This window comes from Leguminivora glycinivorella, chromosome 15, assembly GCF_023078275.1.
Source record: "Leguminivora glycinivorella isolate SPB_JAAS2020 chromosome 15, LegGlyc_1.1, whole genome shotgun sequence".
In the NCBI taxonomy this organism is placed as follows: Eukaryota; Metazoa; Arthropoda; class Insecta; order Lepidoptera; family Tortricidae; genus Leguminivora; species Leguminivora glycinivorella.
In genome coordinates this window covers 3,943,442-3,970,911 of record NC_062985.1, presented here as the reverse complement: position 1 = coordinate 3,970,911, position 27,470 = coordinate 3,943,442, and the positions used below count along the sequence as shown (strand labels likewise).

General features: G+C 39.5%; 3 protein-coding genes across 6 annotated transcripts in view; 2 read left to right on the top strand and 1 right to left on the bottom strand.

Annotated features, from left to right (window-relative positions):
* Positions 1–27,470, top strand: part of LOC125234127 (NAD-dependent protein deacetylase Sirt6) — a 309,879-nt gene that overhangs the window by 183,133 nt on the left and 99,276 nt on the right. The gene's annotated exons all lie outside the window — the stretch shown is intronic.
* Positions 6,934–18,594, bottom strand: LOC125234130 (serine/threonine-protein kinase RIO2). Its single transcript, XM_048140327.1, is given in 11 exon segments — positions 6,934–7,104; positions 9,197–9,475; positions 10,429–10,572; positions 11,888–12,059; positions 12,974–13,165; positions 14,567–14,673; positions 15,326–15,428; positions 16,307–16,475; positions 18,295–18,436; positions 18,515–18,540; positions 18,543–18,594. Coding segments are annotated over 11 exon segments (1,518 nt in total). The 5' UTR covers positions 18,580–18,594; the 3' UTR covers positions 6,934–6,957.
* On the top strand, positions 19,509–27,285 carry LOC125234140 (omega-amidase NIT2). 2 transcript variants are annotated; one of them, XM_048140339.1, is made up of 7 exons: positions 19,509–19,636; positions 20,310–20,456; positions 21,954–22,138; positions 22,397–22,565; positions 24,225–24,321; positions 25,425–25,561; positions 27,088–27,285. In XM_048140339.1, the coding sequence occupies exons 1-7, from the start codon at positions 19,624–19,626 to the stop codon at positions 27,171–27,173; spliced, it is 834 nt and encodes a 277-aa protein (XP_047996296.1). In that variant the 5' UTR covers positions 19,509–19,623; the 3' UTR covers positions 27,174–27,285. The 2 variants fall into 2 exon arrangements, with proteins under 2 accessions (XP_047996296.1, XP_047996295.1); XM_048140338.1 differs by having other exon boundaries at positions 19,514–19,726.

Below are 27,470 nucleotides of genomic sequence, written 5' to 3'. Positions count from 1 at the left end.
AGCGCTTCTCTAGGCCACCAGCGCTTCTAAATATAAATAAGATAAGAAGAAAATATAAATAAGATAACATGTGAAATTCATGGAATGGGCAGATACATAGCACGCGCAGGCGGACTAAGCACACATGTCAGTGGCGGGATCCCTTTCTTTCCCATAAACTTATTGTTCATAATTTCGTTAGTCAGAAGTTGTTATTCACATATTTTGTGGTCATAAACATCACTAGTCATAATTTTTGTTACGAATAACGTTTCATGGTTCTAACAATAACAAACCATAATATTGGATATCATAATCACAAAAGTCATAAAGTTGATGAGTATAAAATTGAAAAGTATAACAATAATTATTCAGAAATATTATTAGGCATATATTTTGAAGCCCTACTGATTTTTCTGCATATAGATTTAATGTCTAAAATTCCTAAAGTATATTATATTAATTCCTAAAGTATATGAATTTTGCCCGTCAGTCGCAAGTAGAATTTGGCCGTGTGGGTTTCATCACCGCTTACGGCTCTCACTGATCAATGCGGTCCTGGTTTCGAGCCCGGGCAGTGGGATATCTTTTTGTGTTTTTTTTTTCAAAAACGATTAGTTTCTACATTATAAAGGTTTTAATATCTCCCGGTTACAATATTTATGGCAAAATTCATTGTTTCGTATTTTCTCGCTGATGAAAATTATTTGAAGCTTCATATATATGTAAAAGTTTATACAAACGTTGAATTTTATCACAAATATTATACAGGAAGCCTGTATAGTTTACATGTGCTGGCTGTGTAAAAAAAAGCAATAAATAAATATGAAAATGAATACATAATTATTTTATATAAAATACACACAAGCTAAAATGCATGTGCCTTGTAAACGAGCGCGCAGGCATGGTTAGATTTGGTTAGGTATTACCCACAGTACCTACTGCGAGCCGGCGCGCGCGCTCGGGTGGGGTCGTTGACCTTGCAACCCCTGCAGGTAGGTTTTAGTTCGCGGCTTCGCGCACATAGCACGAAATGATATAGGTAACAAGGAAAGGTGATATATAAATAAATTTGAACTATTCTTTATATTATAATGTGACCATAATACGTACCGTATGCCGCAACTAACAAAAATCTAAATTTGTAGATAGGTGTTCGTAGTTTCCGTTAGAATAACGAAATATTTTAAAATTATATAATTATTACGATCAAAGATACGGTACCTAGCATAGAATTTTATCACAAATATTATTCATTTTTAGTTAAAAATATTGTGCCAAATTGTACAGGCTGTAATTTTTATAACAAGTAATATGTTAAAAAATAATGGAACCTGAAAATGTAATATTATATTTCGTTAAATTTTATATAGTTTCAGTTTCAGTTTATTTATTCAAGAACAATTTTTACATCGTGTTTGTTTATACACTTTAATCCTTCCATTCTGTATCCAAAACACTCTTCTCTCACGAGACTATTCAGATGGTACGCGACTGAACTTTGTGCTTCGTCCGCCTCGCCTGTGCGCGCTGTGTGTGTAGGGTGAAGTGGTCGACAGTGGTTCGTTTTTTTTTTCAAAGGCCATATCTCCGGAACTATTGCCGATAGGGAGTGAGTATAAAGAACAAAATTACAGTAAATGTAATATAGTTTTAGTATGTATTATTGATTTAAAAAAAAAATACTTTCAAACTCAAAGAAACCTAATATGTATTGCACTATGTTATTTTTTTGCTTACCGTTATCCCATGATTAAATATATTGTACATTGATTCGGTTCGGAGGTGGTGTCACCCCTTTTCCAGGCATTGGATACTGCGAATAATTGCCCATTTTGATAATTTTAAGCAATATAAATCATCAATAGAATCATATAAAAGTAAGGCGTAGATAAAAGCTAATAAGTAATAGTTATTTGTTATACAAGGGTGCAAAGTTGAACTTGGCGAGTTTTTCAACACACGAAAAGTAAAATACATTTGCACCCGTTTGTAACACGAAACTTTTCCCCTCCACTATTTATAGCGAGGAAAGTACAACGCAAAAAACGTATGTAGAATAGTATAATACTTTTTTATAAAAGCAAACGTAAAGATATGCAAACAGGTATACGGTCCGCCTGATGGAAAGCGATCACCGTAACCCTGTATACATGTATTCGTCATTATGCTAGATACAATTCCTTGAGAAATCTCTTTCAAAACCTTCTATGTTTGGTGCGCGAGCGTTATCATGGATACTCGCTGGATCATGGATACTATCAGTCATTCTGTGAAATATCCAGTACTGGTGTTAGTCGTCGCTCAAATGGTGTACACCACTTGTTTGTCTTCTAAAAGCTAAAATATAAATAAGATCATCATCCTCTTTGCGTTATCCCGGCATTTGCCACGGCTCATGGGAGCCTGGGGTCCGCTTTGACAACTAATCCCAAGATTTGGCGTAGGCACTAGTTTTACGAAAGCGACTGCCATCTGACCTTCCAACCCGGAGGGTAACTAGGCCTTATTGGGATTAGTCCGGTTTCCTCACGATGTTTTCCTTCACCGAAAAGCGACTGGCAAATATCAAATGACATTTCGCACATAAGTTCCGAAAAACTCATTGGTACGAGCCGGGGTTCGAACCCGCGACCTCCGGATCGAAAGTCGCACGCTCTTACCGCTAGGCCACCAGCGCTTCTCTAGGCCACCAGCGCTTCTAAATATAAATAAGATAAGAAGAAAATATAAATAAGATAACATGTGAAATTCATGGAATGGGCAGATACATAGCACGCGCAGGCGGACTAAGCACACATGTCAGTGGCGGGATCCCTTTCTTTCCCATAAACTTATTGTTCATAATTTCGTTAGTCAGAAGTTGTTATTCACATATTTTGTGGTCATAAACATCACTAGTCATAATTTTTGTTACGAATAACGTTTCATGGTTCTAACAATAACAAACCATAATATTGGATATCATAATCACAAAAGTCATAAAGTTGATGAGTATAAAATTGAAAAGTATAACAATAATTATTCAGAAATATTATTAGGCATATATTTTGAAGCCCTACTGATTTTTCTGCATATAGATTTAATGTCTAAAATTCCTAAAGTATATTATATTTCAGACATACATATAATTACACAGAAAAAAATATAGTAACCCTATTCCTCGGGTAGGTTGTTAGTTTCCTTTGATTCCTTAGAGCGGAAATAGGAGCCCCGAGTAGCGGGGCTCCGTCTACTCATTGGTGGAACTAAATTGTTTTAAAAATAACCCTTTTCCTCGTGTAGGTTCGTTAGTTACCTTAGAGCGGAAATAGGAGGCCCGCGTAGCGGGGCTCCGTCGGTTTATTGGCGGAACAAAATTGTTTCAAAAAGTAACCCTTTACCTCGTGTAGTTAGTTTCCTTTTGCTAGTTATCTTTTGTCCTTAAAAGCGAATATAGAAATTGTCAACGTCGGCTCCTTGGCGAGACCAAATGGTTTAATAAGTGCCATGAAAATTTAATAAACACTGAGGAAGTTAGTAAGCCAAATTACAAGTTTCGAAAATGCAGACGAAAAAAACATTGCAACATTTTTTTATGGGAAACAATAGAGAACCATTTAATGCTATTAGTGAAGAAACACATGGTTATTAATAATCGTTATGACTTGTGATAAATCCTTAGATCAATTATTCCGAATAAGTTTATTTCCTTCAACATTATGGATTTGTACATCTATGGACTTTGATTATTATGGCTAATAAATTTTATGACTAACAATACTTATGACTTTCAAAAATCAGAACTACAATTTCTGACGTTTAATTTTATGACTAGTGATAATATGACTAAGAAAAATTATGACGGAAAACGTTATGGATAGTAAAAATCGGACTTAAAAAATTATGGGAACCAATAGAGACCCGTCAGTGGCGCTTCATTTGAATAGCCTCGTGATAGAGGAGCGTTAGAGAGAGAAGAGTGTTTTGAAGACAGAATCGAAGATTTAAAATGTACATAAGTAATAAACAAAATTGATGATGAATTTTGATGTTCTATTCTTTTTTTCACACAGCCAGCCGGCAGCCCATGTGCAGAAAATATTGCTTGTTATAAAAATTACTGCCTGTATAGTTTGGTTCCCTGTATGATATTTGTAACAAAATTCAACGTTTCTATGGTAGGTCGAATCTTTGATCGTAATAATTATCATATAATTTTAAAATGTCTCGTTATTCAAAATGTAACTTATAGGTACTTGAGTTGTAGGTACTGTGCGTGCTAAATATGCAGTCTGCCTGTATGCAGTCTTTCGCCGGCTCGGCGCTGCGGACTACCTACCTCGCAACTCGCAAGTCGCAACGCAACCCCAAACACAAGGCACATGCATTAGCTTAAGTGAATATTTATAATAGGTACCTATATTTATTGCTACGCGTTCTGTTTTATTGCAAAAAAAAGATACTTTTTATGTGAACCTACAATTAATTTACATCAGGAAAAACATACAAAACAATGAATCTTGCCATAAATATTGTAAACGGGAGATATAAACCTTTATAATGTAGAAACTTATCGGTTTTGAAAAAAAATAAAAACCAAAAAAATATTCCTCAGGCCAGAATCGAACCCAGACCATACTAGTACTACACTCAGTCAGTAAGCGGCGTTACAAACCACAGTGCCAAACTCTGCTTATGACTACTGGCCAAAATGCGCTAGTACTTTTCACATTGTACATTGTGAAATAAACAATTTGTTTTAGTACTAAAACAGGAATTATCTAATGATAATTTAGATACATTTTGTTCCGGTTATCGATACGGCCATTGATGATGCCACAGGGCCCTCTGGTTCGAGTTTAAAGGTAATTTTATGATACGTCAATACAACATTCATATTGATTATTGACAAAAAAAATCTTCCATAATACGACAGCATTCCAGCCGCGGGTAACTGAAGGCCTTGGTCACTTTTCTTTAGTTTACTGCATTTATTTCCGTTTATAATATGTTTAGTAGTTTTTCTCGTTAAAAAAAATTTGCATATTTATAGCATTAAAGTGTATTAGTACCCATACATTCGTACAGGCAACTCCTGGCGCTAGTAGCTTATAGTATTGCGATCTAGTACAAGCAACTCCTCCTAGATGGCGACTTGTTACGTATGGTGGTCTTGAATCTCGATCGACGTATCGTATAACAGGGGTGCGGGGAGGGGAAGTAGCGCGATCGAGCGAGGGCATTCAAACGGGGGACCGTCTTAAGGTTATGGCCTCTTTCTTAGCTTAGTGGCCGACAATTCTTAAACATTAAGATAAACGGGAGCTCTGTAGGTTCAAAGTTACATACACTGCACTTACGTTTGTACTCTGTATTATCTGTATATTTAAATGGAACATTGAAATAAGACTGATATTCATTTAAAAGGACATTCTCCTGGCGGTCTAGCAAAGCTTGCGTCCTCGCGCGCGACTGAAGCCTGAAGTACGCGCCACAGGCAACGGACTAGTTTAAAGAGCCGAGTAAAATACTATGACATTGACATAATATTGGTTATCATGTGAGTGGAGACGTCATTCATTAAGATATTGAAATTAAGACTTGTTTTGCAGATTCTGTGCGTGGAGGCGTATCTGCGTCTGCTGTACCTGCGCGACCACAACTGGTTGGACTTTGAAGCCACTGCCACTGAGCCTGAGCCGACGGCCATCGAAGAAGACAACTCCGATTGAAACAGCATTATTATCCCTTAACACATTTGACGACCGGTTTGGCCTAGTCGGTAGTAACCCTGCCTGCTACGCCGCGGTCCTGGGTTCGAATCCCGGTAAGGGCATTTGTTTGTGTGATGAGCACAGACATTTGTTCCTGAGTCATGGATGTTTTCTATGTATGTAAGTATTTGTAAATTATGTATATCGTTATCTGAGTACCCCCATCACAATAAGCCTTTTTGAGCTTACCTTGGGGCTCAGTCAATTTGTGTAAAGACACACCTCGGATACTGGCGATCAAATATATGAAAGAGGCGCGTTCCTAGCACACAGTCTAAACTCGTGTAGGGGAACGCGTACTATGCTTGTATGAGACAGGTCGTCTGTTCGCGTTTTTGACGGGCGGTAACTGTAAGGTAACCGAGAGGGGGTGGGCAGCACTTTCAGCGGGAAGCGGGAGTGGCCATACTGTACGATAGTACTCTTTATTATACTGTGGTAAAGATGTCCTATAATATTTATTTATTTATTCACTACCAGACACAAAACGGCGCACTACGTCAGAAACCTGTCGTAATTTATAATCCCTCGCTTGTATGGCGAATAGCCAATCAGCGGGCCCTTTGGCATCTTAGCAAAGATTACGAGTGCCTACCAGGTGGGTTCTCGGTGTCGAACGTGTTAATTGGGCATCCTGTCAAAATTTAGTCAATTTGTAAACCTGTTACGGCCCAGCCACTACATTGGTCTAAGCGCGACAGCGGTGAGCGGCAGCCATACGTGCGAATGAAAAGTCCCATCACTGTGTCTCGCTCCAATGTATGGCCGCCGCTCCCCGCTGTCGCGCTTAGACCAATGTCGTGGCCGTGTCGCGTAGACCAGTGTCGCGGAAAGCTGGCAAACGCTGGCTTTGGGGAATAGACTTTTATGTAGGGTTTAAAGATCTATGCACGACCCTGTAAATGACGTATAACAGTTCGGGAGTAGAAAAAATATATTAACCCTTACACCGCCCAGCTCCAGACTCTCTCTGACCGCCTCTCTGCATACTAATGTCTATAATTCGTACTAATATTATAAATGGGAAAGTGTGTGTGTCTGTTTGTTTGTCCGCCTTTCACGGCAAAACGGTGCGACGAATTGTGATTTTTTAAGTGGAGGTAGTTGAAGGGATGGAGAGTGACATAGGCTACTTTTTGTCTCTTTCTAAAGGGCAAAAGCTAGTTTACAATATCTGGATTGTAATAAAACTACAATATACACAACATAGATATATTAACGGTTACTCCGCCCAGCCCCAGATGCCGTGGCTGTCCCTGACCGTCTCCCTGTTCTCGCGTCTCTGGCGTGTGACCGCGCTCGCCTCGCCCTTGGCTATGACTTTCTTCCTGTCCATCCTCTTCTGTCTGCTTTCTAGATGCTTCTTTACCTGTGAGAAAAAAAGTTTATATAAATATCTTATATGACGACCGGTCTGGGTCAGTCGGTAGTGACCCTGCCTGCTAAGCCGCGGTCCTGGGTTCGAATCCCGGTAAGGGCATTTATTTGTGTGATGAGCACAGATATTTGTTCCTGAGTCATGGATGTTTTCTATGTATATAAGTATGTATTTATCTATTATTTATATCGTCGCTTAGCACCCATAGTACAAGTTTTGCTTAGTTTGGGGCTAAGTTGATCTGTGTAAGGTGTATCCCAATATTTATTTATTTATTTATTTATATAAATCACAACTTACAGCCTGGCAAAGAAGAGTAGAAAACAATAGAGGCTCCACTGTCTGTGTAACGCTTTGCATATTCTTCGGAAAGTCTTATGTAATAGTTATTTGTTATACAAGGGGGCAAAGTTGTATTTTAACGCCGAGTGTGGAATTGAAAAACGAGCAAGTGAAAGGATTCTATAGTTGAACCACGAGCGAAGCGAGTGGTTCGAGAATAGAATCCTGAACTTGCGAGTTTTTTAACACACGAGAAGTAAAATACATTTGCACCCGAGTGTAACACAAAACTTTTCCCCTCACTATTGCGAGGAAACTACAACGCAAAAAAATGCGTTTATCACTGCTTCCAGTAGTTCCACAGGTGGTAAATCATCTTAATTACTGGATTCACCTACTTTTATCAATTTTAAAGCAGTTAATTTGACTTTATTCAAGGTCAAATTACTTTACCCACTAGTGGATAAAATGCGTTTTTACCCGCTGGTATTAAAGGACAAAACACGTGTTTCCGAGCTAGTGAGGGGAAAAAACTGTTTCACTTTTATTGAATAAATAATTTAATTTAAATTTTGTAATAAAACTATGGAATCGCTAACGCTTTGCATATGGTAACAATTTTGAAAGATTTTGACGTTTTTCAATGAGAACTGTTAAGTGTTGCTATGATAAAAAAAAATCTTCTGAACTATACTAAACTAAATTACTTGCCAAAGTTAAGCAAAGCTACCTGACGCTATAACTCGTATCTGTTTTTACAGTCGCCACATCTCGGACACTGGCGATCAAATATATGAAAAAGACGAGTTCCTAGCACACATTCTAAGCTGGAGTAGGTGAACGCGTACCATGCTTGTATGAGTGAGATATGACAGGTCGACTGTTCGCGTTTTTGACAGGCGGTAACTGTGAGGGGGTGGGCGGCACTTTCAGCGGGGAGCGGGAGTGGCCATACTGTGCGATAGTACTCTATATTATACTGCGCAGTCACTGACCATTTCAAAAATAATCTGCTGTTACCGCTTCTGGAGTAATCAATATTCATCATAACTACAACCTCACATCCCACAACACCACCACCATAGCCGATCAGTACTTCTGCGAGTTTCTATAACTGACCTTACACGTTTTTTACTAAGATATCAATTTATTGGCAATTAGCATTAAATAGTTTACAACCAAATATCAGGAACGCAAGCTTCGTCAAGAGGGTACACCCATAAATCAGCAACAGGCTTCGTCCTTACACACAAACAATAAAGTTATGTGGGTTCCACATGTGGGTTATTGTAACAATAACATACAGCACACACGCGCAATCTAATTAGGACCCGTCCGAGTCGTACCAGGCTCAAAGGTACCCATTACACCAGCAGCATTTCCACGCAGTACTTATAATAAAGCGTTGCACAAACTTTTATAAAAGGTTCTGGCAGAATATCAGCGATGTGGCTTGCCATGGGCTTGCCGCATCATCATGCTGAGCCAGCGCCAATTCTCTGCCACGACACATGGTCGTATCATTATTAGTTTAGATTTTTTAGAATAGATTGTTTTTTCTTAATTTTAAGTTGCATGTACTTAATTGTTTTGTAATTTAAACCATGTATGTTGTGGAAATGAATAAAGTTTTTATCTATCTATCTATCAGTATGGCCAATGAAATCCCCTGCACCAGATACGACCTGGAACGTGGATCGCAGCCCCTATCCCTAAATCGGCGACCAATATATTTTATGAAGGCTTTAGCAGTTCCCCAGGGACAGGGGTTTCTTACTTGAAGTTAGACAAGGATAGTAACCTGTTGTTTCACCACCTCTGGCGCTATCGTGCTAGCCGACGTATACGACCTCATAGACCTAACATCCGACAACGCCTTTTCCACCATAGCTAGGCGATACTTCTGGGAGTTCCTATCAAGTTCTGTGATCTTATCTTCTTCTTCTGTGTGATTCTCTTCAGTGAGCTTGTGGTCTGGGACTGAGATCAGTTGTGGAGGCTCATCTTGGATTTCTACGGATACTGTTTTGTGGGTGAGGTGTTGTATAGATTTTTCGTCGTTTTGGATGGAATCATCGACCTGTAACAATTTTAAAATTGTGTCAAATAGTAATCATAGGTAGTAGACAAGTTTTTTTAAAATGTTAAAGTCAGGGTATTGGGTAATTCTAAAGAATGTAAAATCAAAATAATTGATTCAGCAAACAGGCCACAGGGGCATTTTTACACGTCATATAGGTACATATTTACAAAAGATTTAAAATTGAATTGAAATTACAATTGATAATATGTACTAATTTTACTACAATGAATTAGAGATGTATATTAAGGTCTCTAAATGTCCAATTACAACTAGAAAGTACACTTAATATAAAAAGTGACTCTAAATGTCACAACTAAAGATAAAATGTACTTATACTTAATCTAATTCTCCTTAGAGATGTATAGGGTCTCCAAGAGTCAAAATCACATAATTAAAATATTCACTAAAGAAAGGAAACAAACGAGAACCGAACAGAGTGTCCTAATGTAATATAAATCAGAATGAATGTTACTAATTAGGTATAATAGCAGCATGTAAAACGAGATCTGAGCTAATGAGATGATTCAAATGATGATTGTTGTTAACAGCTGGGCGGGATCTCGCCATACAAGCTGGCGGTTATAAATTACGACCGGTTTCTGACGTCGTGTGCCACCATTTGTCTGGTGGGGAATGTGTTAAATCGGAATTTATTTTGATATATCCACCTTAAGCTACTAACTAAATCAGGCCACACTGACAGCAAAAACAATGAACTTTCCGAATGCCTCTTCTTCTTTAGTCGTTTCCTCAATGCTGAGGATCGTGACATCATGTCATTATGTTGAAGACTAGGTCCCTCCATAGGCGTCTGTTCCTCGCCAAGCGCATGGCCTCGTGCAGTTTTAATCGCATGGGTGCAGTAACTTGAGCACACCATCTAGTAGGGGGAGGTGCCTGAGGTCTCGTGCCTTCAACTTTGCCCGTCATAATTATTCTCTCCAGCCTACCTGTTTCCTAAGCGCGGCTAGTTCTTCTTCTGTGTATTTCTTGTTGTCATGTGCGGTGTCTTTTGTGCCATCCGAGTCTTTTATGTCCTGTGCGTCTTCTTCAGAATCTTCGTCGTCGCTCACTTGCAGACCAATGCCTAGCTCCTGTAAGATAGGAAATGGGATTAGTCTATTGTAAAAAAATATGAAATTGATTACATTGATTACCATAGCTATATTTCAGAAATAAATTTCCATATTGTATTAGTATTAACTTTTAAAAGAGCGAATGTCAACTATAAGTACTGTCTAATCTAAACGCATCAAATACTAGTTTTCAAAGAATTGAAATAGTGAAACATGAAGTAGAGAGCAATCCTGCCAAGAATGTTTTTAATGTTCAAAAATAAAAGTAGCTCTACTTCCAACAATTCGTTGTCGACGTCCTTAGCGCGCTCTAGGTTGCTGAACCGCGGGTACAGTGTACTTTCGTAGCCAAAACGCTTTTTGAGGAAGTCACGGACACAGCGCACGATTGATACAGTAACTAAATATTAAAATACTAGCTTTTGCCGCGGTTTCGCTACCGTTACAAAAAGTGGCCTATGTCATTTTTCATCTGTTCAAATATCTCCACTTGAAAAATCACGACAATTCGTCGCTCCGTTTTGCTGGATGGACAAACAAACAGACACACACACTTTCCCATTTATTATTATTATTATATAGTATGGATAGAAAATGCTGTACCTCCAACACCAACAGCGTAGCGACGGACATGCTTCCACCCCACGTCAGTAACTGGCAGGAAGTTGCGCGGGTTCGGTAAAGGTGGCTCTTTTTTCGGCGACCAAGATTCAGTCATTGAGCCATGTTAGTTGAGCCATGTCAACAACAATTCATCGTCGACATCCTTAGCGCGCTTGAAGCCGGAGAACGCTACCTCCTTGTCTAGGTTGTCCTCTCGCTCTAAGTCGCTGAACCGCGGGTATAGTGTACTTTCGTAGCCAACACGCTTTTTGAAGTCACGGACACAGCGCACGATTGATAGAGTAACTAAATATCAAAATATAGAAAATGCTATACCTCCAACAATTCATCGTCGACATCCTTAGCGCGCTTGAAGCCGGAGAACGCTACCTCCTTGTCTAGGTCGTCCTCTCGCTCTAAGTCGCTGAACCGCGGGTATAGTGTACTTTCGTAGCCAACACGCTTTTTGAAGTCACGGACACAGCGCACGATTGATGGAGTAACTAAATATCAAAATATAGAAAATGCTGTACCTTCAACAGCTCATCGTCGACATCCTTAGCGCGCTTGAAGCCGGAGCACGCTACCTCCTTGTCTAGGTCGTCCTCTCGCTCTAAGTCGCTGAACCGCGGGTATAGCGTACTTTCGTAGCCAACACGCTTTTTGAAGTCACGGACACAGCGCAAGCTTGAAAGAGTAACTAAATATCAAAATATAAAAAATGCTGTACCTCCAACAGCTCATCGTCGACATCCTTAGCGCGCTTGAAGCCGGAGCACGCCACCTCCTTGTCCAGGTCGTGCTCTCGCTCCAGGTCACTGAATCGAGGATACAGGCTGCTCTCGTAGCCAAAACGCTTTTTAAAGAAGTCTCGAACGCAGCGGACGTCGCGGTCGAAGTAGCTAGATACAAATGAATATATCAATTGTTTAACAGTTGTTGGACCATAAACATAAATAAATGTGCTATACAATAAAAAGTTACCTAGGCCTCTTAGTGCCAAAAGCTGGAAATGAACCAGCACCCTTCGTTTATCGGAACTATAGGGCTAGGCCATCTGTTACGGCGACGAAAGGATCGATATTTCCAAGTTTGGTTTATAGAGGTAAAACGGCGCTCATGGCAACAGCCCAATGTCAACCTTCGCGTATTCTGACAATAATTATGTTCCTATTGTCCCGGATTTGTAAATTCACATTTTTGACACATTTGTTTTGAAGTATGTTGCGATGTGGCTAAGACGTATCGTTTGCCAAATCTAACGATTAATTTCGAATTGGTTGAATCGATTAGGCCCTATGTACAAGGAGGCGCTCAAACAAATATACGATTTCTATCAACTTACTGAAATGTTATTTGAATCGAAATGGCAGACTCTGCCACAGCACTAGTTTAAAAATAAAAATGAATGATAAATGAAATAATAAGTAAATCCTGCGTGATAAATTAATATCGTAAAATACTCACTAACAAAGATCCGCAAAAATGTAACATGTGTTAGATTATGTTTAAAGTAAGCGAAATATTGTTTTTAAGTACTTGATTTTTTTTAATATTATTACAGGATTTTATTTAAAATTTCATTAGGTTGCGCGAGTTTACGTTTTGTGGACGCTGTCATGTGTCAAAAAGAGATTCTTACGGCTCTGGGACAATAAGTCCAAGTTTAAACAGATTTTCAATGTCCAAAGAACCGCAAGGTGGTTTTTATGTATATTAACTAACTCCCTGCTGACATACCATAGATATATATGGTAGCCGTACGGTTAGAATGAAACCAAGAAAGAAAATGCTTCAATGAGGGTAGTCAACTCACAGTTCAGCATTAAAATGCTCAGTAGACACCATCTGTGGGAAATCAATGATGATCGGTTTCCCTTCCTCGTCGATCATGAGGTTGAACTCGTTGAAGTCTCCGTGGATGACTCCGCAGTTGCCCAGGCGCACGATAAGGGACATCAACTCGTCGTAGAGGGCTGGGACGTCGGGCACGGAGCGGACTTGCGTGCTGCAATAAAAAAAATGCAGTTTGGAAGCACCAAAATCTATTTCATATCGCATCCACAATAAGGGCCCATTTATACGGTAAGAGAACTCGCATACGAGTTTAATTACATTGCGGTATTTGATGTCTTTGCGAAATTGTATGTAACCTCAACAGCCCGCAATGTAACTTAAATCGCATGCGAGTTCGCACGCCGTCTAAATCAGACAGTGGTGTTTCCGCTGTCTTGTCTCGTTTGCCTCTTTTGTCTCTTTTGCATTGTTTATGTGACTTTGACGACCAAGGATTCGTCGTGGAACTTTAATTTCTCGTAAAAATCGTCTAAACTGGCACTTCCAGCATGCAGTGGATTACCGAGCTCTCACTGTATCTGGCCTTGCAGATACTGAAAACTAACAAACATTTTACTTTTAACTTACTACAGTCAGCAGCAGAAGTTCCGTAGCGGGCAAGGTGTTCAAAATGAGCTTGACACAATTTTATTTTTAAGACAATTAAGAGCGTGTTAGGATCATTGTGAACACCTTGCCCATTACGGAACTTTTGCTTCTGACTCTACATAAGATAATAATATTTTGTTGAACACTGACTTGGCTCAAAGGACTTGGATCCAAGCCATAATTATAAAAAAAAAAATATTGAACACTGCTCTCCTACATATCTAGAAATATATCTACATATCTACATATTTATAAAAAATAAAAGAAATAAACTCATTGCATACTTCATGTCTGATGGAACTTCCAACGCATGACACGGCTCGGCAGCGGCATATTATTGAATATAGGCAGATAGACACCAAGTGATTTCTCCTTTTTTTTTTTTTTTAATGAATTTTTATTTTTTAATATCATCTGTACCTACGTATACTGTCATGCTATAGGAATTTGGATGTATGATTAAGTTGGGCATACATTTTTTCTTTCCTAATTTATTATGTAGCTATAAGTGAAAACCTGTAATTGGTTTTGTATTTTTATTGTAATTTCTAGATACATTCAGCGCTGTTGGTTTTCCATGTAACAAAATAAAATAAAATAAAAAAAATATTTTAAGCGGGTTACTCACGTATTAAGTCGATATAGCGTTCGACATGTCTCGATCCAATTTTCTGCGTCGGGCTCTCGACATGTAAAGGCGGGGTCGCTACTCTTGAGAAAGATCCTCGAAAATTGGATCGAAACATGTCGAACGCTATATCGACTTAATACGTGAGTAACCCGCTTAAACTATTATTAAATATGTATGAGTCTCACGGGAGTTTTATAGTTAAAACTGCTCTCCTACGTCAAATCTTGGGATTAGTTGTCAAAGCGGACTCCAGGCTCCCATGAGCCGTGGCAAATGCCGGGATAACGCAAGGGGGATGATGATGACTGCTCTCCAACACAAATGTCTACTCACAGAGGTCCTCCTCGCACGAGGTCCATGACGACACAGTGTCGGTTGAAGTCCACAGGACGGGGCACGGGGAACCCGCGCTCGTACAGCGCTTTCATGTACGCGAATTCCTGCAAATAGAAATAGACGTAAAACAATTAGCGTACACATTTGTGTCGCATAACTTCAAACTCGGGCAAATCCATTCTGCTTTAAGGTTGATTATGTATAAAAATATATATAATCTGTAAAATAATCAACCTTATAGCAAAATGGATTTATCCAAGTTTGAAGTTAAGCGACACATTTTTGGAGCACATTGAAGGAGCAATAGACCTATTTATTGTCTGTGACCGTTTATTAGATAAGATCTGTGACAAATTGTGCACTGTTGAGAAACACCTTATAGAACGGATAAAAAGTGAGATTTTACGTTATCACTTTAGTACTAGCTAAAACTCAGTCCACATAGACTAGCTAGAAGTATAGTATGTTATCACTTCAGTACTAGCTAGATACTAACAAGAAGTCGTTATAGCCGGATACGGTTTAAACGACGATGACATTACTAGCTGGGTCCGAGCACGGGCACAGGGCGAGCAGCGTCGCGAGGCAATTTCCTCGCGCGGCATATGCCCAATGTAGACGTGCCTCGTACGTCTACACTGTCAGTTTGCAGCGACAGTGGCGCAATCGCGAGAAGAATGCCAGGCGACGCTACTCGCACTGTGTGGACACGCCAACTGAATCACAAAACCTTTCATTTATAAAAATTGAACATACCTTGGTGGCAGAGATGCGCGATAAATACAGCCAGGAGGCGCGGTGGCGATGCGCGTGGTAGTCACGCTTGTCTTTGACGTTGCGGAAGCATGTGCGGCCCAGTCTGCGGGATTTTATAAGAATTATAAGATAAGTACCGCTTTTCATCAGGCGGACCGAATACCTGTTTGCCACCAACGTGTCATAATCATTTTTAAAAATCCTATATTTTTAGTTATTATTCAATACTTTTATTAAAAAATCAGTTGGCCCAAACTGGATCCAAACTGCCAAAGATAGGGACATGTGAAAATCGATGGAGGAGGCCTTCACCCGAAAAGGGTCTAACGCACCAGCATAATTAAATATAAATTAATGTAAAAAATTGTAATAATGCAATTAGAATAAAAGGCTTTTTTATTTTTATTTTATTTATTCAATACTTTTTATGTAGAACTGACAGTGTTTAATCTGTTCGCTGTTCAAAGGTTGAAAGACCTTATACAAAGTATAGTTAAATATGAGTTATACTAATTGCCACAGCTTAGGCTCAGATTGCACCTTACAGAACAAAATTATAAACAAAAAGGTTTAGTATGAAGAAAAAACTGGTCACCAACCCCTGATTGATAGTGTGTAGACTGTCTGTTTCAAATTAGATATAGGAGCATTCCAAAGGTTCCGTACTTGCACTTGCGCTAAATATCTAAATATGTAAATGTGACGTGTAAAAGTGCCCTGTGGCCTATTTGCTGAATAAATTATTTTGATTATGCATGATTTAATTTTTTTTTAATGCTAAATTCAGGTGATAATTTTTCTGTGCATAATTCTGCACTTTGGAAAAAGTCCTCTAACACCAGCCAATTTAGTGGGAATTGTCTCAGGTCTTGTGTATTTCAATATCTTCTTATCTGTATGACCTTCCTATGTCTGTTGTTTTCCCCAATAAAGAAAACAAAATAAAATAAAAATAAAATTTCCAGAGAATTCTGAACTTACCTATGCAATTTCAAGCACAGAGGATTATGATCTTCATCAGCCACAGTGTAAATGTTGGACTCTTTGCCCACGCCTATCTGGTTGCCAAACGAGGCAATCACCTTCCTGTTTGTCAGTGCCTTGAGTGCGAGGTAGTCGTAGCCGGCATTGGTGAGGCGGTAACCATCATCTGATGAATAAATATTATGTTTATGTTGTTTAACAGCTACTCAATAGGTACTTACACATTAATTTTGCATAAATATCTAATAAATGACCAATCATAATCATAGTAAGACTGTAACTGTGTCTCTTTTGTTTCCTCTATGTACAATAAAGCATATACATACATACATAATCACTAAACCTACTTTGTTATAAATATGTATGACCTTTATGCTGACGACCTTCAAATTTATTCGCAGGGAGTGTTCAATGAACTTGATTCAGTCATAGAGGGCACAAATCGTGACTTGAAACGCTTATCAGATTGGAGTCAGAATTATGGTCTTAAAGTAAATCCAGGGAAAACTCAAGTGATTGTGATTGGCAGCCCTAAACTGATTTCCCAAATCGATTTCGTTAAGCTTTCTCCGGTGGTGTTTGATGATGTCCAAATCCCTTATTCCAACCAGGTGAGAAATCTTGGCGTTATCATGGATAACTCTCTAACCTGGGTACCTCAGGTGAGCGAAGTGAGCAGGAAGATGTTTGCCGCTATAGGTTCCCTCAGGCGACTTCGTAACTTTCTACCTATTCCTACAAAGATTGCGCTTGCTCAGACATTACTTCATCCCATTCTTGATTATGCTGACATTTCTTATTTGGATATTACTGAGGATCAGCTAAGTAAGCTTGAACGTATTCAAAATGTCTGCATTCGGTTCATATTTGGGCTGCGCAAATACGACCATGTTTCCAGTTTTCGATCTCAACTAAAATGGCTCCCCATCCGTCGTCGTCGGAATTCTCACATAATTTCTCTTCTTTATTCTATACTTTTTAATCCAGCAACTCCCCGCTATCTCAAGGAGCGTTTCTCTTATCTTAATTCAATTAGATCCTCTCAAAATTTCCTTCTATCTGTGCCATCTTCATCTTCCAAATTTTATAATCGTTCATTTACTTTCCAAGCTATTCGACTGTGGAACTCTCTCCCTGTTGAGTTAAGACGTTCTCAATCTATTGCCTCGTTTAAATCAAACCTTAAAGAATACTATCTTTCCCTTCCTTAGATTTTATGAATGACACTGTTGTTTGTTTCTCTATGAATATAAACCTTTTTATATATATATTTATGTGTGTATGTTTATGTATGTTTATGGTTATACTTATTTATGTATGTCTATTTGAATGAGTGTTTTGTGTTGTTTGGTTGTATTTAAATTCTACTTCTCATATTTTTAGAGCCACCTACCATATATTCTGATTATATTAACTCCAGTACCCAAAGGTTGTCTGGAAGAGATCGCTCTTCAGCGATAAGACCGCCTGTTGTTACCACTGTTTAATTTGTTTTGTTTCTTGTGTATTACTTGTAAACTATGTGAGGTGTGCAATAAAGAGTATTGTATTGTATTGTATTGTATGTATGCACATTTTTCTTTATTCCAAGCTTGTATAAATTGGTTTTAGTGCCACTGCGCTGGTGGCCTAGCGGTAAGAGCGTGCGACTTTCTATCCGGAGGTCGCGGGTTCGAACCCGGCTCGTACCAATGAGTTTTTCTGAACTTATATACGAAATGTCATTTGATATTTGCCAGTCGCTTTTCGGTGAAGGAAAACATCGTGAGGAAACCGGACTAATTCCAATAAGGCCTAGTTACCCTTCGGGTTGGAAGGTCAGATGGCAGTCTCTTTCGTAAAAACTAGTGCTTACGCCAAATCTTGGGATTAGTTGTCAAAGCGGACCCCAGGCTCCCATGAGCCGTGGCAAATGCCGGGATAACGCAAGGAGGATGATGAGACCTTTCTCAAGCAGCTTGTGTATAATATTGTTCATTACTTACAGTGTTTTCCTCGCTCGTACGTCAGCAGCCTATGTTTACACAACTCCTTCATTAGTTTGTGGACTCCGCCGTGACGGAGATTCGCAATGGACGCCACAAGCGAACCTGGCACCAGCTCGTGGTTCTTCATACCCATTTCCACCTAAAACAATACGTAAATTAGTAAGGTTATGGAGATTGTGGACTTATTATTGAATTTCACTTTAAGCGCAACACACACCGCAGTTAATACGCGGAAGTCCTCCCCGTCAGATAACGTAAAATTGCTACGTCTAGTTTCCCCATTTTGAACTGAAAAACGGAGAAAATTAATATAAACACAACCTTTACAGCGTCATGTGTTCCATGATCAGAAAGAAAGAACATGGAGATGACAGTTCAATACACTTGACAGTGACAGCTGTAGCGTTTAGTTCAGGATTAATATTTTACAAAAAGAAATTTAAACATTTAGAAAGTAACTGCGGTGGGGTTAATTAAGTACATCTAAGCAAAAATGTATAAAATACTTTTTTAATATTTTTTTTTGTCAAAATTAAAAATAGCTAATTGGATACCATATAAACATAACAGTACCAATTCTGCAAAATCGATCAGCTGTTCAGCGTTTAGTTAGCTGTCATTATTATGTCGTAAGCACAGAATTACAGCTAAACCAGAATGAGTAGTTAGGTCAAAAAGTGTGTCCACATGAGAGGTCATTTGGGCTGGTGTCCCTCTCGCACTTACTGACAATGTCAACATTATTCAGTGACGTCATCACTGTCATACATTGGGGATACCAGTCAATTTTCAAAGTTACTACCAAATCTACTAATACCCATTTGAACATATTTTTTAATTATACAAATCTTTGATTTATTGGCATCAAAATAATTACATTATAATTATTTTCCAATTCTTTGAAATATATCAAAACCCTAGTTTGAATATAACACTAAAATAATATAAGAAGTTATAAAGTAAGGTAATATACAGATAAAAATACTACTACTATGGTAACGCTGGCCACACGTGCGAGAGGGACACCAGCCCAAACAATGCCCTCTCATGTGGACCGTTTTCGCTAGTCTGATACGATCACCTTTCTATCTCAGTGATAAGGTTCAATTTAGTATGGCAAAAAATATGATTCCATAATCTAGTTTAATAATTCTAAATCTATGGTCGTAAGTACTTACGACGTAAGTCATTTAGCTTAATGTCACTGTCAGACAGAGTTCTATTTGTCTTGTCTCGTCCGTCTCGACTCTGATAGTTTGCGGAGTGATCGCCGACGGCGTTTGTTTCAAGAAATTACTTGGTGGTAACGGAATTCATTCCTCTATAATGTTAAAACGAGGTAATGATTCTTCCGATGATAGTAATGAGGGTACCTACACAGACGCGGTCCACCCGCGGTTTTTACAGAAACCCCCTAAAGTTCTCCGTGGTACAGTATCAGTATTTATACAGTTCCTTCGTATTACATTAATTTATGCGCTCTTATACATAACTACCAGATAAATTCTCTACCACTGGTTAAAATCCCCTTTTTCTAAAACCCTCTTTTGATAAAGTATCTATATGTTTACGTCTTAAAATACTTTGTATACCTATTATTATTATTATGTCATTGCTGATAACAGGCGTAATATACATATGATAACATTGTTGACTTCTTCCTCTCTCATGAAAATAAACTACTTTATGCCTATTAAATTTAATGCTTCTTTATGATATTTAGAACAATTCATTGCTACTACTGCTAAGAAAACGCTTCCCCTTTCAATATAATTCTTCCTTCTTTTATTTAAGTAACCGAAGGTTAATTATTACTTTAGTAAAAACTGTTTCAAAGTTCCCATTATTGTTAGTGTTTAGTAAAACATCCAACTTTATATGAATAAACTGATACAGCAATGTTATATCAATCGAAAAACTTGGGATGTTGTACTAAACATGGTCACATGTTGTCTAGGACTTTTCAGAAAATGTTTGTTATTACTGAAGAAGTACTTCCTCTCTTGTTCCAGGGTTAAAAATTGCCCTGGTTCAACTGGCAGTTGGTCCCGACAAGAGCAAGAACATAGCGCGGGCCGTCGAGGAAATCCACCGAGCTAAGCAGGCTGGAGCTCAGCTGGTGGCATTGCCAGAGTGCTTTAACTCGCCTTATGGCACCAGTAAGTGACAGTTTGCTTTAATAAACTACTAGCATTTGCCCGCGGCTTCGCTCGCGTTAGAAAGAGACAAAAAGTAGCCTATGTCACTCTCCATCCCTTCCACTATCTCCACTTAAAAAATCACGTCAATTCGTCGCTCCGTTTTGCCGTGAAAAACAGACAAACAAACAGACACACACACTTTCCCATTTATAATATTAGTATGGATATAAGAGGTCAAAAGTCCAGTGTTTTGCATGTTGTCAAATCAAGGGTTAAAAAAATTCTAATAGGTTACAGTTGAGTTTATTAATATATGAGCAAATTAATGAACACAATTAAGGTATCCAATATGTATCTGAACAGATTAATTAATAAAAAAATATTAGTGGATGCTCTAACAGGAGTAACAGGTTATTCTGTATAACATAACAAGCAAATTTCGTCCATATGGTAAGTAACAATGTGGTACCTTTTATTTAAAAACGTCACATCAGCAGTTCTCGAAAAGTTTGTACAAAAATTAAGGAAGAAGTTAAATCTGTTTTTTTTTTATTCCTTTTTGTTACCAAGATTTATTTCATGAATTGAGATTTTAGTAAGTTTTATTTGGTCATTAAGGTCCTCTAGTATCTATATTTTCTTAATTATAAAAATTGTCCTGATGTTACGAAAGTCGACTTATATCACTAAATGTTGGTAGCAAAATAGGATCAATTAAAATTTGTTGACGTGTCTATGTACAAACTTTTTGAGAACTGCTGATATAATGCTTTATGAATTGTGCCAGTACCAAGAACTATTATGAGCACTTGAGCAGTCCCGTTTCAGAATCTGTAAACATGTGTATGTCGCAAACACTACCGTTTTCCAGCAACTTTTTTGTAAACATGTTGGTCTTGAATGAAAGTACTACAAAGACTTAATAAACAGAACTGACCAAGTAAACCAAAGTATGAGTGAGTGATTAAGTCGAGACATTGATGATAAACTAGTTAGACTTATGCCACAAATTATTAATAAGTTACGAACGTAACAGATCCTTCACTTGCCCGCAAAACGACAAATACCTACGTATTATCTAACTACCTAGCTTTTGCCCACGGTTTCGCTCGCGTTAAATTCGAGAATGGGTTAGTAAGAGACAAAAAGTAGCCTATGTCACTCTCCATTCCTTCAACTATCTCCACTTAAAAAATCACGTCAATTCGCTCCGTTTCGGTGTGAAATACGGACAAACAAACAGACACATACACGTTGCCATTTATAATATTAGTATGGATACTAATAAGTTATTATGTAAAACTCAGAAGAATAGTAGGGTACGTGCCACGCACGCGACTTAAGCGACCGCGAGCGAGTGACGTAGGCCTGCTTAAGCTAGCAGCTCTTGGGTACCAGTCTACTGTTCTAGCAACAAAGCTACTGTTGTTAGCTGTTCATATTTACACATTTACCTAAAGACACCAATGCTCAAAAGCTTTTAGATCTTATTATAATATGACGATTGTATTTCAGAGTTCTTTGAGCAATACGCGGAAGAGGTCCCTGTGGGGGAGACATCACGAGCACTCTCGAAAGCCGCAGCCGAGGCCGGAGTGTGTGTAGTGGGGGGCACCGTGCCTGAGCGGTGCGGGGAGAAGCTGTACAATACGTGCACCGTGTGGGACGCGCGTGGAAAACTACTGGCACAACACAGGAAGGTAAACTTTCTTACTTAATTCAGACATTTTTATAGCAGTATACAAATGATGTGGAAGATCCCCGTAGGAGAGGTTTCTCAAGCTCTCTCGAAGGGCGTAGCCACTCGCTGCTTGGATAAACACATCATGGGCAAACAACTACCCGTCCGAAATTTATTAATTTACAGTTAGATGAGTAGAGACGGGTAGTTTATCTCGCGGACGAAATACTTCGCGACCACCGTGTTAGCCACCAAAATTATAATCTTTTTTTTTCAGATGCATCTCTTCGACATCGACATTCCAAACAAGATAACGTTTAAAGAATCCGAAGTATTATCAGCCGGTGACCAGCTGACTACATTCGAGGTGTATGGCGTCAAGATCGGACTTGGCATCTGCTACGATCTGCGGTTCCAGGAGATGGCACACCTTATGGCCAAAAGTGGTAATTCATCTTTCAACGTAAACTGTACATATTGCAAAACGACGTGGCTTTACGTTGATATTACCTGGTGACCTACTGACTGCATTCGAGGTGACTGGCGTGAAGATCGGATTTGGCATCTGCTAGGATCTGCGGTTCCAAGAGATGGCACGTCTTATGGCCAACAAAGCTAAGAGGCCATCATCCAAACTACAAGTACGGGCATTTTCAGAAGAAGCGCTGGTGGCTTAGTGGTAAGAGCGTGCGACTTTCAATCCGGAGGTCGCGGGTTCGAACCCCGGCTCGTACCTATGAGTTTTTCGGAACTTATGTGCGAAATACCATTTGATATTTGCCAGTCGCTTTTCGGTGAAGGAAAACATCGTGAGGAAACCGGACTAATTTCAATAAGGCCTAGTTTACCCTTTGGGTTGGAAGGTCAGATGGCAGTCGCTTTCGTAAAACTAGTACCTACGCCAAATCTTGGGATTAGTTGTCACAGCGGACCCCAGGCTCCCATAAGCCGCGGCAAATGCCGGGATAACGCAAGGAGGATGATGAGTCGTCTCGCCTATTAAGCATGAAAAAAGTAAATTTTAGACAGATTTTATGGTTAATTTTATTGTCGTCACAAAACTGACAGCGAGTTAATTTTTGTTAACAACTTACGCTAATTGGGGGAACCCAAATTCTGAAAATGCCAGTACACCTTATTCAAAATATATAATTGTTAGGACATCTAAAACGTTAAGTAGGCCAGCTGGGACTTTGTGCGAAGATTTAGGCTTGAGGCATCAGTTACCATTTGACAACTAAAATAGGAAAGCGAAACCTTGTACAAAAGGATTGGAACCGCAGATGTAGAAAGGAAGGAGATGAGACATGTCCTGCGATTTGTATTGAATACGCCTCTCGAAGTTCTTGCACCCACACACACCTTGTAAATGGACGCTCAATACAATACATGCACATCATTTCCGTGTCTACATGCGAACAACCATCGAGTCGTGTCATCGCGCACGCACCCAACGAAAACTGTATGCGACACGTCCGCTCTCTAGTATTATATGTTCTGTCTAATATTCGGACCCCATACATTGAATTTGTATTTTATACAATCGTGATATTTGTATTATATCGTGATATTTGGCTTTTCAGTCGAGTTACGTCGAGTACCATGTTTAGGCCACGAAGCTTGCTGAGTGGCCTAATAGTACGGTACGAGAGTGAAAAGCTTAATTATATCACTATTGTATAAAATACTTTTTCTACGAGTCATCATCTTCATCATCAATGGACGGAAATATCATCATTCATACAAGTTAAAATTAATGTTAATAGAGTGGTTCACCGTTGTATCAACATCGAATTACCGGGCAACCAATTGTTTGTAATAACCGTCTCTGATTGGCCGATAACGCGACAGATAAAAAAAAATGTATTTCAGATGCAGGAAAATTTGCCAGGTATCGCAAATTAGTATAGAAATTGTATGAAGTTCTACTTTTGAAATTATTACAGTTAACTAAAGTCAACTATAATGAGCTTATTATAATTGAGTCGGAACTGCCATAGAGTATCCAACACTGAAAAGTTAGCACTTATAGTTTAGTCTGTGGTGTCCTAATTGACAGATTACAGTCGACAAGTAGAAAAACATGTTTTGTTTCGTGCACACAGGGTGCTCCCTGTTAATCTACCCGGGCGCTTTCAACATGACCACGGGTCCCAAGCACTGGGAGCTGCTCGCCCGCGCCCGGGCCACCGACCAGCAACTGTGAGTTGGTTATTTACCGTATATTTACTTACCCTATAGTTATTATGTTTTTTTCGGTTGTTTAACGAAATCATGGGCGGCTGTATTTATTCCATCGACCATCGGCGACCATCAGTCGTCCCATTAAAACCAGTGCAAGTCGTTAGGCAAAACCGAACCAAACAGTTAGGTACTACATAAGTTAGATAATTTTGAAAGTCATATACCTAACACGATTTTTTCACACCCACATATTGAAAAATTTGGTAAACTTCAGGCCTTTATTCTAATGTTCATTAGTTGCAAAACCCTTGTGACTGTGACCATAGAGTAATAAGTATGCGCGGATCCCGGGGGGGGGGGGGAGTCATTAGGGTCATGACCCCATTCCATACGTCCCTAAATGCGAGTTATTTGTAGTGATATCTGGCGTCAATCACGCGTGAAATAGCGTAAATTATCAGTACCACTACTCGACGCTAGGTGTCAACAGTGTCTCGTCTGCCAAAATTTAATATTTTAAACAGTTTACAACTCATACAAATATTACCAGCAGAAGGAATTAAAAACAGAATACTTACTGATTCATACTATTGTAATATTAGCTAAAAATGGTTAAGCATTTTGTTCGTCGCGACATCTATTGTCAAGTAGCAGTACTGATAATTTACGCTATTTGACGCGAGATTGTCGCTAGATGTCACTACAAATAACTCGCATTTACTGACGTATGGAGTTAAACTCTTTCATTACTCTTTCCTAACTCATTCCTCTACAGAGTGTAACAAAAATGGTGGTGATCCGTTTAAGGGCGTACTCAGTATCGTATTCTTATCAGGAAAAAGTAGAAGAAAATTTTTTTTTCGCTTAAAAAATTTTCACTTTTGTATGAGCCGGGCCGCGCGAATCGGTCGAATCTCCATACAAAGATAAAAAAATTTTTTGCGAAAAAAATTTTTTATCCTACTTTTTCCTGATGAGACTACAATACTGAATACGCCCTTAAACGGATCACCACCATTTTTGTTACACCCTGTATGCTGTGACACAAAAGGTAGATTAATTTCTTGACTAGTCAACCTAAAGACAATGCAGAGAGATCATTCAAATGTATTAAATTTCAGGTGGGTGGCGCTAGTGAGCCCGGCGCGCGACGAGTCAGCGGGCTATGTAGCCTGGGGACACTCCACGCTCGTGGACCCGTGGGGCGCTGTTGTGGGCAAGCTGGATGAGAAGGAAGGCACGCTCCAGGGCGCTATAGGTGAGTGAGACAGACTATACGCTGTGAGGGCACTAGTAAGCGGGCTACGTAGCCTGGGGACACTCCACGCTCGTGGACCCGTGGGGCGCCGTCGTCGGCAAGCTGGATGAGAAGGAAGGCACGCTCCAGGGTGCTATAGGTGAGTGAGACAGACTATACGCTGTGAGGGCACTAGTAAGCGGGCTACGTAGCCTGGGGACACTCCACGCTCGTGGACCCGTGGGGCGCCGTCGTCGGCAAGCTGGATGAGAAGGAAGGCACGCTCCAGGGCGCTATAGGTGAGTGAGACAGACTATACGCTGTGAGGGCACTAGTAAGCGGGCTACGTAGCCTGGGGACACTCCACGCTCGTGGACCCGTGGGACGCTGTTGTGGGCAAGCTGGATGAGAAGGAAGGCACGCTCCAGGGCGCTATAGGTGAGTGAGACAGACTATACGCTGTGAGGGCACTAGTAAGCGGGCTACGTAGCCTGGGGACACTCCACGCTCGTGGACCCGTGGGACGCTGTTGTGGGCAAGCTGGATGAGAAGGAAGGCACGCTCCAGGGCGCTATAGGTGAGTGAGACAGACTATACGCAGTGAGGGCACTAGTAAGCGGGCTACGTAGCCTGGGGACACTCCACGCTCGTGGACCCGTGGGGCGCCGTCGTCGGTAAGCTGAGTAGAGTGCTATAAAATCCACATATTTTTGACAACCCCTCTCCTCTACTCCTGGGTGTCGTAGATGTCGACTGTGAGATTTGGGTTCAATTATAGTGGAGAAGAGAGGCCGGCAAATATTTCGTTTCCCTTCAAACCCTTAATTGCTTAAGAGTGGCACTGACACTTGAGCAGCTACATGAGTTCTGCCTACCCTTTATGGGAATACAGACGAGAGTACATTATTCACGAAGTTTATCCTAAGGATAGTCTGTTGAGTCATTTTAGGTTTCGCTTAAAAGACTCAATAAAGACTAGCTTTTTACGTGAAAAAATTACTCGAGTTCTTTACATTTAGGCCTACACTACTCAAGGCCATTATTTTACTCTTTGACTATACACCGCCTTATCTTTTTTATTATTACTATAAATGGGCTTACTATTGGCCACAGACTAGCCAAAGGTAAAGACGTGTCCTGTGATGGAGTGAGCTCGCCCAGAAGATGCCTGTTCACCCTTATTTGAAGGTTGCCGGGTTATATGAGCTCGGAAATACAGTATGTAAACTAACGAAAACCATTTACTGTAACCCGTAAATGTCCAGGTGATACTGAGAAGCTTTTACTATGGGATCAACCCCGAAATCACGAAAATATCTTCTGACAGTTTCATAGGTAGTTTTATTTTATAGTAAGTATTTCCTATGGGAGAGTAAATTTTTATTTCGCGTTTTGGGTGTTGGTCCCATAGTAAAAGTTTCTCAGTATCACCTGGACATTTACGGGTTACAGTAAATGGTTTTCGTTAGTTTACATACTGTATAGCCGCTATCAATATGGCTCATAATTTTTATGAGTTCTTAACATGTTTCTTAATCTTGTTCTAGATTTGGATACAGTGGAAGAAGTAAGGAGTCAAATCCCAATAAGAAGTCAAAGGCGAACTGACATCTATGACACCATCGCCAAATAAGTATAATTAATCTAATTAAAATGTAGATATCATTTTTGTACTGTATAGTATACTTTATTTATATGTGAAGAAAAGCTACGCCACAAATATACCTTGCACAAGGATTCGAAAATAGTTATTTGTTATACAAGGGGGCAAAGTTGTATTTTAACGCCGAGTGTGGAATTGAAAAACGAGCAAGTGAAAGGATTCTATAGTTGAACCACGAGCGAAGCGAGTGGTTCGAGAATAGAATCCTGAACTTGCGAGTTTTTTAACACACGAGAAGTAAAATACACTTGCACCCGAGTGTAACAC